General features: G+C 43.8%; 1 protein-coding gene across 1 annotated transcript in view; it reads left to right on the top strand.

Moving 5' to 3' along the window:
• Positions 1–12500, top strand: part of gabrb1 (gamma-aminobutyric acid type A receptor subunit beta1) — a 94521-nt gene that overhangs the window by 80056 nt on the left and 1965 nt on the right. The window contains exons 6-8 of the mRNA XM_063224244.1: positions 4326–4460; positions 5750–5902; positions 9499–9752. Coding sequence (XP_063080314.1) covers positions 4326–4460; positions 5750–5902; positions 9499–9752 — 542 coding nt within the window. The remainder of the gene's footprint in view (positions 1–4325; positions 4461–5749; positions 5903–9498; positions 9753–12500) is intronic.

The raw sequence follows: 12500 nt of genomic DNA, 5'->3' as shown, positions 1-12500 counted from the left end.
CATACTTGAGAACCTGCCAGAGTTTTGGCACAGGTCGATGGAATAGGTAGATTCATCAAGCTAGATGTTCCCCTTTTAGCAACATAACAACTAGGCTAGCACAAACGCTCTTCTGCTTCAAGTCTCAGAGACCCCATGAAGTCTTCTCCATGTTTTTATTTTCCTTTTTCCATTTCTGCATTTGCCATGCTTGAGAAGCCTCCAGATTTTTTGGCACAGGTCAGGTTAGGAGCGCTGCCTTGGCGTGTCCTCAATTTCAATCAAACCTGCTCCCGTCTGCCAACCCTCCCATCTGTTCCTGCCCTTGCTGCGAGATTAGCATGGCATGTTAGCAAGGTTTGTAGCATTAGGTGGTGAGTAGGGTGCTATGGCAGCAGTGTGGTGTGGCGTGTTGAAACCTCCGCTTGTCGAACATGTGGCTGGGACTTGTGAGGGGATCTTGGGTAAAGAGAGGGTTACTGTTTGCGGTTAGCGCCCCTGGTGCAGAAGTCCCATCTCTTGCCACTAAACGCCTTCTCTGTTTCTACTGTACGTCTCTATCTTTCTTTCATTTTTCTGTTCCGTTTTCTATCTTTATCTCCGTCTCTCGCTTGTGTTCTCTCTCTCTCTCTCTCTCTCTCTCTCTCTCTCTCTCTCTCTCTCTCTCTGTCTCACAGTCGCTGTGTCTTGTTCGCTTTCTCTTTCTGTGTCTGTCTCTTTCTTTTTCAGTCTCTCTCGGCCTCTCTCTATCTCTCGCTCCCTCTCTCCTTCTATCCCTCCCTCACCATATCTGTGTCTACATCTGTCAGCCAATCTTTCTCGCCCAACAACTGTGTTTCTGTCTTGCTCTCCTCACCCTTTCTCTGTCTCTCGCTCGCTCTATGTCTCTTTCCCTCTCTCTTCTTGTATCTCTCTCTCGCTCACTCGCTCTCCCTCTCTGACTCTCTCTCACCCACTCTGCTGGAGTGACAGACAGTGTTAGTAATTGGGTACTCGCTCTGCTGAACACACATCTGTAGTTATCAGATGTTCCTGTCGTGTCAGCGAGCAAAACACACATCACCAGACCGGGGTCATGCACACACACATACACATACACATACACATACACATACACATACACATACACATACACATACACATACACATACACACAAACTCGTACGCACACACACACACAGACACACACACACACACCAACACATGAACACACACACACACACACAAGGCTAAACCAATCACAAGTGCTCCCATGAACAACAATGTGCACACCACCACTTACCTAAGTGAGATCACATAGTATGTGGAAAGTGGTTTGATAGGAGATCTTGACCGCTGCGACACAGACACCATTGTGAAGCGCCTATAATGCCTCCATTGACTAGCTCAGAGTCAAGATAGGCTTGGCAATGCCGACTTGTACCTGAAACGAATAGGGGTGTAACACATACAAATAAAACGCAACAAATTTGACAGATTATCTTAAAAGAAATATGATTAAAAGCTGTGCAATCCATGGGAATTTTCTATTGACCTTCTGTTTATTTTCATTTCTTCTCATGTCCTTATTCCATTGTGAGGATCTACTCAAATACTATGCAACATTGGAAGAACTTAAATGTTTTTCTCATTGAAAATACAATTTGGCAGTAAACTTGAAAGATTAACTTTTAAAAAATGTTAACAGACATACATTCCCTGGGAATATCTTCATTTATTACCATAATTTCTCCTTCCACAGTCTTTGTGAAGCTTTCCTGTATTTGGTGGGAAAATCTGAAACGTTTTCCAGTTTGTCAATCACTCTGTTAAATTATTTTCCTCACTGCACTCAGATTTACCATCTGGGTACAAAGGACACCGGATCTCATATTTTAGAGTCACTTGAATAAAAGAATAACAGTAGCTCCACACTCTATGAAATGTATTAATTTTATTGCCAACAATTCTCCCTCTTTCAGCCATTGTCAATTTTTTACTCAAATACTGTCGTAACAATCAGAAATGTCTCTGGTAACTAGTAACGTCATTTGTTTGTCTCTGTTAAATTCTTTGCCTCCCTTAACTCAGATTTGACACTTTCTCTCTGGCCACAGAGAACACCAGGGTCTGATATTTTACATTTAATATCAAGATTAATAATAGTAGTAGTTGCACACTGAATGTATTAATTTTATTGCCAACATTTTTCCTTCCCTTAGCCATTGTAAAAGCTTTACCCAAAAATGTTTCTTTTACTGTTAACCTCATTTGTTCGTCTCTCTCTCTCTGTGTTAAATTCCTTTCCTCACTGCACTGAGATTGGCCACTTGCCCTCTGGGCACAGGGGACATCGGGGTCTGATATTTTCTCATGGCCGTTGCCGGGACTGAGAGGCGAGAGTGGAGAGCTAAACGTATTTGCTAATAAAGTGCTAATAGTCGGAGAGAAGAAGGCCTTGCAGATAAGCGGGATGTCCACCGGGGGGAGGACGGAAGGAGAGAGAGAGAGAGAGAGAGAGAGAGAGAGAGAGAGAGAGAGAGAGAGAGAGAGAGAGAGAGTTGGCCGCGGTTAATTACTGCGAGACCCGCTCCAACTCTCACGGCCCTCCCGCTCTGCCCCTAACAATCACAGAAAAGACAAATCACATCTCCGGCCGGCTTCACCACCCTCACTCCTACTCCCTGCCCCTCACCACGCCGCCAATCCCTCCGTCTTTCGCTCGCTATCTCCGTCTCATTACTTTTTCTTTCACTGCCTCTATCGCTCGTTTTCAGTGCCCCCCCATCTCTACACCACTCCCAGCCTGGCCATGCCACTAGCCCGTCCCTTTTAGACTGCTCCTGTGACGTCTTCTTCTCTTCTTCCTTCTTTGCCAACTTCAACCTGACGCCTCTTCTCCTTCTTACCCGTGGCCCGAGTGCTAATCCTGGGTTTGGCAATGCTAGCATGCTAGCGTTATACTCACGGCACCTGTCATGGCTCAACGGTGACGTCATAATAATACAAGGCTCAAATTCTAGGAGCAAGGCGCAGTAATACACAGTAATACACAGCTAAAAGTCTAGGTTCTGACGCCAACCTTTTTTGTTTTCCTCAACTGTGACAGCAAAATGACCTTCAATGCAGTTTTTATAGGTTTTTGTCAAGGTCATGCAGAACCAGAGTGTTTGTCATTGCCACGGCCATACAGCAGCTCTCATCTGGGGCATTCACAACATACACAGCCCAGCGAATCAAGAGTAGATTTGTCCTCCACTCTGAAAAAAATCATTTGACTTCCTGTTATATGATGCAACTATTTCCTCACCCAATTAACTTTACATTACATCATGTTGTGCAAATCTTGAACCGCTTTGATGTGTTTTATGTGTTTAATGTTGACTTAACTATTGTAATCTTACCATCTCAACCCTACCTTACAGGACCTTATCTTACCAATCCTTGTCTCATCATAGTAACCCAAACCTACCCTACCTACTTTACTTTACCTTACCAACCCTAATTCACCTTATCGTACCCAGAACAATCCTTCCTTATCTTACTGTATATTACCAACCTTACATTACCAATCTTACCTTACTGTATATTGCCAATCCTACCCTCTCCTTTTCCGTACCAACCCTACTTTACCTTTTGTTACCAACTCTACGTTACCTTACCTTACCAACCAACCCTACCGTGCACCAACCCTACGGCACCTTATCTAATGTTACTGTACTCACCCTACCTACCTACTCAGTTATCCCTAATTTACCTTAAACTTACCAACCCTACAACCCTTCACCCTATCTGACCTACCAATCCTTCCTTACCTTACTGTGCAAATATTACCAACCCTATCTTACCTTGTATTACCAACCCTATAGTACTTTATGTTACCAATCCCACAGGACCTTACCTCCTCTTACCTGCACCAACCCTACCTTATCAGCCCTGATTGGATCTTGCCAACCCTTCTTATTTTATCTTATCTTATCTTATCTTATCTTATCTTATCTTATCTTATCTTATCTTATCTTATCTTGTCTTATCTTATCTTATCTCAACCCTTCCTCTCCAATTCTTCCTTCTACGTACTGTCTTCCTCTTCCTTCTTTTCCTTGTCTTTCGTCCCACCAACTTCAACCTATCCTACCTTGCCTTACCTCCTCTTACCAACCACATATTCAAAGATGGAAACCGTCTTTTCAATTCTGTTTAACGGGTCCTAACCTTTTCTTTTAAGAGAACCAACCAACCAACCCTCGGTGAACCGGCCATTGGTGCGGCCACACGTTTGGCCCGCCACCCTAACAGCCATGGGGACTGAGTGACAAAAAATCAAAACACGCCAAAGCTTGATGTTGTGTTCCTCTGTCTTGCAGACGGCTACACCACCGATGACATTGAGTTCTACTGGCAGGGTGGTCAGTCTGTCACGGGCGTAGACAACATCGAGCTGCCTCAGTTTTCCATCATCGACTACCAGACCATTTCCAAGAAGGCCGTGTTCGCCACAGGTACCGTCAGCCCGCCCGACCGCCGAGCCCTCCCTGGGATAAAACCCTGTCGCTCGCCAAAACCTTTGTAGTTTTACCAGTGTTTCTCGAAGTGGTTTATAGTTGAGGTGGCCACCATAGCAATTTGTTACGAGCCCAGGCAACTTCACTAAGTTGAATTAGATTTGGACTTCAAAATTAGAGAATTAAATTATGGACATTTTGATAGTTCTGTTCGTCTAAGATGGACAGTTCAAATCAAACACGATGTAAGGATAAAAAAATAGGAATAATTCTGAGGAGGTAGTTTTCATCCATTTCGTCACAACTCCCTGGAATTGCGCCACCTTAAAATACTTCCTGTTGGAAACTCTGGTGGCCGGAAAAGATTTTAGCTTGAATCACACCCTTCTGGCAATTCCGCCACCCCGGGCCAGTTAATTGAAATACTGATAATATTGTTTTTATCTCAATAAATTTAATTTGAATAACATAATGGTCTATGTTATATAATGGATAAAAGCGGAAATACAAGGATATAGTATATGGACACATGGTAGGAGCTAAAATGATAACGAAGAAGATTATTGTGGGAATACTGTACTGTATGGAAAATATGGGACACAAATCATGCTGAAACCTGTCGGCTGACTTTTCTACATCTGCGCTCCCCTTCCGCCCGAAAAACAGATTATAGCATAGAACAGATGTTGGACATTTTAGCTTCCAAAAACAGAAGCATTTAATGGATTGATATATACTTTTGCGTTTCTTTTATAATCCACACATCTGTATTTTTCTTTTTCTTCCTCTGTGCTGTTTTTGTACTTGTGCATTGGTACGTCTACATGGGTATGCCTGTGCATTTGTGTGTGTGTGTATGTATGTTTGTGTGTATGTGTGTGTGTGTGTGTGTGTTGGTGTGTCTTTGTATTTGTGATTGTGCATTTGCATGTGAGCACTTCCTTGTGTTTGTGTGTGTGTGTGTGTGTGTGTGTGTGTGTGTGTAAACACGCACGTGTGCGTGCATGTGTGCGTGCGTATGTGTGCATGCGTGCGTCCGTGTGCACACGTGTGTGCATACTTGTGTATATGTGTGTGTGTGTGTATGTGTAATTGTGCATTTGCATGTGAGCACTTCCTTGTGTTTGTGTGTGTGTGTGTGTGTGTGTGTGTGTAAACACGCACGTGTGTGTGCATGTGTGCGTGCGTATGTGTGCGTGCGTGCGTCCATGTGCACATGTGTGTGCATACTTGTGTATATGTGTGTGTGTGTGTATGTGTATTTGCACGTGGACCTCGGACTGCAGGCTCGTACCCGCGCTTGTCTCTGAGCTTCAAGCTGAAGAGGAACATCGGCTACTTCATCCTGCAGACCTACATGCCCTCCACCCTCATCACCATCCTCTCCTGGGTCTCCTTCTGGATCAACTACGACGCTTCAGCTGCCCGAGTGGCCTTGGGTACGTAGCGTAGATCTACTGTGTGTGTGTGTGTGTGTGTGTGTGTGTGTGTGTGTGTGTGTGTGTGTGTGTGTGTGTGTGTGTGTGTGTGTGTGTGTGTGTGTGTGTGTGTGTGTGTGTTTGGTCTTCTTCTGGATCAGCTCCGGAGCAACATGATCCGGTCATGGGCCTTTAGGTGTGCGTCTACATGTGTGTGTGCACACGTTTGTGCCTGCATGTATTTGTGCATGGGTACTGAATGTATGGATAAATTATAGGCTGCGCCCTCTAAGTGATGCAAGACCTTCGGCGTTGCTAGTCTAGTCAGGCCAGGAGCAATGCAAATATCGTTTCTGAGCTCCAGAGAAATCAGGAACTCCACCCACTTTGTTGGGAAGCAATCAACATTCAGCAGCAGGGACGTGCACAGGAATTTCAAAGGGCAGTTGCTCTAACCTGAAGAAAGGGCAACCCCCCCCCCCCCAAAAAAAAAAAAAACCCATCAACAATGAGCGGCCTTCAGAATTTTTAGGAAACTGCACCATGGGTATTATTATTTTTAGTAGTAGTAGTAGAAGTAGTATATTATTGTCATAATTATTAATATTTTTTATTGTATAGTACCCTGAATGTGCGTACCATATGATATAACATGCTAGTTTTTAAACATGTAGGCCTACCTATTAATCATATCAGAGATGATCAGCCTTATGCCCACCTGCCCTAAATGTCTCCTGATCCACATTTCCTCATGTGTGGTATGTGGCTGCCCCTAAATTAAATGAAATTATGAGAAAAAGCCTTGATAGTTTTTAAACCTGTATCAGTCACAGAGATTATCAGTCTTATGCCTACCTGCCCTATGTGCAGAGGTCTGTGGCTCTGAGTCATCCTCATCTTAAATGAAATGAAATGATGAGTAAATTAATAGGCTAAATATGAGGATGCTTAATCAATTAACCCACTGTCATCTTTATAATCCTTGTAGCAGCCAAAGTAGACTTTAAGTTATAATAAATAGAAATAGTTAAAAAATGTCAAAAAGATCATTTAATTTGAATTTGAAATTTAATTAATAGGCATATTCCATGATTAAAATGATGAATATTATATAGGAAAGCTAAAACAATAAGAATTCACAGGTTTAGGTCATTTGTTGGGTCTTTTGTAGCCTATATTAAAAATGTGTACTGTCGCTTTAAGAATGGACGAGCCGGCTTTCATTTCAGATCGCAAAGAACCGTGGCGTGGGAGCACCAGTTCTTATATGTTGCTCTGAAGCTCCGAGCTTCTTTCTTCTCGCAGACTTTATAACCTTTTATTTTCATTACATATATTTTAGTTAGTTCATGCACATTTTGTAGGCCTATTTCTTGAGAAGAACAGTAAACGTCAGTTATCACGTGGAGTGGATTTATTTCAATTACATGGACATTGACCATGGAAACAGTAGCCTATCTTTGGGTCGGAGAATATATATCAGCGTAAGAAAACGCACTTTCCTAGCGGTCTCACCAAGATCAAACCTCTACAATCCTGAAAAAGATTCTCTGCCTCACCTGCACCTGTTCATTTTTTTCGCAGCCAACTCTGCAGAGATGTGCTTCCTTTAGCTAGACTACCCCCTTAAGTTCTCTCTTGCTTGATAAAAACGACATGTCATCTGCATGTTTCTTAGTTGGGTTAGCCTTCCACAAAACAACCTGAGCCATGTAAAACGTTGACTGCAAGCAAGCTAGCTGGCTGTCGTATTTCCCCAATATCTGAACGTGGCACACCCCGGCTGTCAGATTATTTAGGATCAAACGTCCTAAACTCGAGATCGGCTTTAAGAGACATTAATTGTGATCATGTAGTTTAATACTGTGTAGTCTGCTGTGTTTCCAGCTCACCTCAGGCCGTCAGGGCAGTCGCTCTACTCCCACGACATCTTCGACATATTTTGCGTCTCTGCCCTGGTCGACTCGCATGCATGCTTGTTCCCCCCTCCCTCCCATGTAGAGCTGCGCGTGCCCCCCGCATCGCGCATGTGCTGCCCCTCCCTTTGCCTATCTCTCGAGGTGCAGGTGAATCTGAATTTGAAAACTTAATTTAGGAAGCTTCAATCAAAAATACGAATTGCAAAGCAAATCAGTTGAAACATGAAATCTTAGCCTATTTTCCGAGGCATATCTACAGCTGGCTGTCGGGTTTTTTTGCTACGTGGCGCTGGCTGGCTGTCAGATGTATGATAACTAAAAGTTCTAAACTCAACATTGTATTAGAGAGGTTGATTGTGAGCATATTTTGTACCCTAATATGTAGACTGTGTGTAGGGCTCTAGCCGACACCCAGGCATCTTCAAAATATTTTGTGTGTCTTATAGGCGCTCAAGAGCCTGTCGCGTGCCTTCTCCCTCCCCACCGGAGTTGTTGCGTAGCCTACCTACCTCACATCGCTCGTGCCCATTCTCGACGGGTCTGATGAATTTGTATGACTGACTTAAGTCTTTATTGTACAAAACTTCAATCAAAATTATGAATTATAAAGAAATCAAATGATATTGAAATATGAAATTATAATTGCCATATAATTTTCCCCTCCCTTGGAAGGGCAATATCAGCCAATGTGGGCAAAAGGGCCGTTGCTCGGGCACCGTGGGCAACTATGCTCTGCACGTGCCTGTTCAGCAGCTCCATCAGCCTTGGGAAGAGGCGTGTTCAAAGTAGTGACGTGGTTTAAGCACAGACGTTCTATTGGGACTAAGAAAATGTTTGGTTTAAACTTCGGTACAGCCTTTTCTGGCCTCGACCAGTAGCAAACCAAGGGAGGTGGGTCAACCATGCCGTTTGAGAAACGTTAATTGTATGCTCTAGGTCAGAACAAGTCTCGAAGAGATTTGAAAGTCAATGATAATCAGGCTACTATACTGTATGTATATCTGTGTGTGTGCTATCCATCTGTGTACGTGTGTGTGTGTGTGTGTGTGTGTGTGTGTGTGTGTGTGTGTGTGTGTGTGTGTGTGTGTGTGTGTGTGTGTGTGTGTGTGTGTGTGTGTGTATTGTCACTGCCACCCACCAGTTGCTGTCTGATCCTTCGCTGGTCGTGTGAGTCAGTGCGGGTCACATTTACGCTGGCTGTCAGTGTCTCGCTGAATCATGCGTCTGATGACGTCATTTAATGAGCATGACATCATTTACAGTACCTCAAGAAATGTTATCATCCTCACCTAATTACCATCCCCCTGTCTTTCTCTTTCTCTTTCTCTTTCTCGCTCTCCCACATATTTATCTCTGTCTCTCACTTGGGACCTAAATACCACTGTTAGTATGACAATGCTGTGGTTAAATAAAGAATTTGTCACCAATAAGTATGCTAACTACACTCAAATTAAGCAAAAAAGGGCTCTCTCTCTTCTCTCTCTCTCTCTTTCTCTCTCAGTTGCTGTCTCTTGCTCATTTTTTCTTTCTGTGTCTCTTTCAGTCTCTCTTGGCCTCTGTCTCTCTATCTCTTACTCCCTTTTCCCTTCTCTCCCTACCTCACCATATCTGTCTAAATCTGTCAGCCAATCTGTGTACTATATATGCTGTATGCTGACACAGGCCGTCTCCCTCCCTCGCACCTGCTTCCTACAATAGGCATCACCACCGTGCTGACCATGACCACCATCAACACCCACTTGCGCGAGACGCTGCCCAAGATCCCCTACGTCAAGGCCATTGACATCTACCTGATGGGCTGCTTCGTCTTCGTCTTCCTGGCGCTGCTGGAGTACGCCTTCGTCAACTACATCTTCTTCGGCCGCGGGCCCCACCTGCAGAAGAAGAAGGCCGAGAACGCCGCCAAGAGCACCAACGAGAAGCAGCAGCGCATGGACGCCAACAAAGTGCAGGTGGGGGGGAGACTGACAAGATTATGCACACATACAGTATAGTACATAGCATGGACGCCATCAAAGAACAGGTGATATGCACACATATGCAATATAGTACATGGTGTGGACATCAACAAAGTGCATGTATGGCTTTTGGCCATAGCAACCTGCAGTTTAGAATTAGTAACAGCAGTTCGCCTAACTTAGTCGCACGTTTGACGCCTGACAGGTTATAGGGAATTAGTTGCAGCCCCATCAACCAATCAGAAAAGAGGATTCAGTTGCGTAGGCAGATAAATACTATATGCACTGACCGACAGAAAGACACACACCCACAGACAGGGTGAACAACTATTCCCACATTGTGGGAATAGTTTGGAGCGCGCCACTTCCTCTTCCAACTTCCAAAGTCCTAAACACACTTCTCAACCTTGTAGACAGCCTTCCCAGATGAGTTGAAGCTATAATAGTTGCAAAAGGTGGACCGATATCATATTGACAACCCTATGGGTTAGGCATGGAATGCCAGATAGGGTCATATGTGAGTGAAGGCAGATTAGAAAATATTTTTGGCAACATAATGTATGCGGTATACTATAGCATGGTTGCCAACAAAGTACAGGTGGGGGGCTGATGACAGACACATACAGTAGTATGAACATACAGAGACAGGCAGAAAGATGCACACCCACAACACACATACTGTACATACCCACAGGCAGATATATTTCCCCAGGGATTTTTCCCAAAGGCACTATGTTTGAAGGTGGGAAACAACGACAGACACACACGCACGCACGCATTCGCACACACAACAAGCCTTCTGATGGCTGATATAGCGTCACACTCTCAACATTTTCCAAGAGGAAAACACCCAGACTATAGACAACATTTAATTTCATTTAAAAAATGGGTGAGCATTAAATTGTGCTTTTGGGAGATTATATGATTATTTTAACAGATGTGGTGAAATAATGAGTTGGCATATGAATGTGTCTGCTGGGTACCAATCCAAGTTTACCATACGTAACATACTCCTATAGCAGGGGTTTTCTTGGTTCTCACAGACCAGCAAGACCCTGCAATGCAGCAAATGATCCCGACAATAGGACTGGATGAAATAATAGAATAATGAACCTTAAGTGCTTAAGTGTTCCATCTCTTCTCTCTGGATGCACAAGTATTGAATACCAAGGATATCAAGTTTTCTCAAAACTGTGTGTAGCTGTGTGTGTGTGGTTTGTGGTGTGTGCATTGTATTGTATTATCGCGTGCGTGTGTGCGTGCGTGCGCGCGCGCACGTGTGTGTGTGTGTGTGTTTACACATTTGTGTGTGTGTGTGTGTGTGTGTATGTGTGTGTGCACACAGGGTCGCTGACAGCTTTTGCTGGGCCCTGGACAAAGTCATCTGAATGGGCCCCCTACTCAATACATACAATGTCATGGGGACCCAATTCTGGGCCCTGTATCTCCCTGGGCCCGGGACCGCATACCCCTTTGTCCCCCCTGTTGGCAGGCCTGTGTGCACGTGTGTGTCTGTGTGTGCGTGCGCTCGCTGATGTACATCATAATTTCTCAGACACATATGCTGAGGCAAGTAACATTTTGTAGCCAGCCCCATTTTTTGGTCATAAATTAATGAGAAGTGTCGCACATCACAAACTTTCACTTTCACCAAGGGCATAAAAAATAACAACCTGAGTTATGGTGCTGGATATGAGGTTTTTTCCCCCCTTGGTGTGGTAGATGGTAAAATGCCAAGAAGTGTTTCAGCGAAGTTGTTAAAAAAAGAAGAAGAAGCACAGATGCCCCTCAAGGGTTTAAACTTCTTCTATTCTCCTCAACCCAAAAACTTTTCTTGTTTCTGCTCTGTGTGGTGCGTCTCCTAAAAATGTGCCTTGTAATTTTGGCACCTTTTGAAACGGCGCCAACAGCATCAGCTGCGTTTAGACACCCTGTGATGATACTCCATTATGGATCAACTGCATCATCATTTCCGTCGCCGAGGAAGAGAACATTTGGCGCCTGGATATATTTATTTATACATTTTTGTCCTGATTAGTAATGATCAGGTGTGGACAGTTCTCGGACAGTCAGCTAAATTCAGACAAATTGGGACCATTAGTCGTACAATACAATAGTTACACAGGCAAAATGTATCGTGTTGAATTAAATTGCCCTGATTTAGTCTTCAGTATGACCTTACATATCTATTACTGTATCCTCGCTATCTATCCATGTATCTATGTATCTATGTATCTATCTATCTATCTATCTATCTATCTATCTATCTATCTATCTATCTATCTATCTATCTATCTATCTATCTATCTATCTATCTAGTGTGATGCCATTCATTATTGTCCTATCTCCCCAGAGAACACATCCATACAATGCACACAGTAGATGGCAGAATAAGCGTTCTTGCTGCAATGCACTTTACTCAGCACCCGTGTTTAGTATTCATAAATCTGTTTCTCTTTGACTTCTGCTGCGCTTTCCCCGCCACCGTTAGTGCAATGCAGCTTTGTCGTTACACAATGCAGTCAGACATGCATGTTTAATATTTCATGCGGCACTAGTGTGATGATGATGGTGGTGGCGGCGGCGTTCAAGCTCATTTACGTATGCAAGAAAACAGGCCACGCGGCTGCAACTGTAAGAGGGTGAGATTGCATCTTTGCGGGGTGAACTCCTTCTCCTGGTTCTCTAATGGGTTTTACAGTGTCATGACACTGACTCCATTGCTGTTCTCATTATCTTATG

Source organism: Engraulis encrasicolus, chromosome 19 (assembly GCF_034702125.1).
Source record: "Engraulis encrasicolus isolate BLACKSEA-1 chromosome 19, IST_EnEncr_1.0, whole genome shotgun sequence".
NCBI lineage: Eukaryota > Metazoa > Chordata > Actinopteri > Clupeiformes > Engraulidae > Engraulis > Engraulis encrasicolus.
This window is presented reverse-complemented; position numbering and strand designations above follow the sequence as displayed.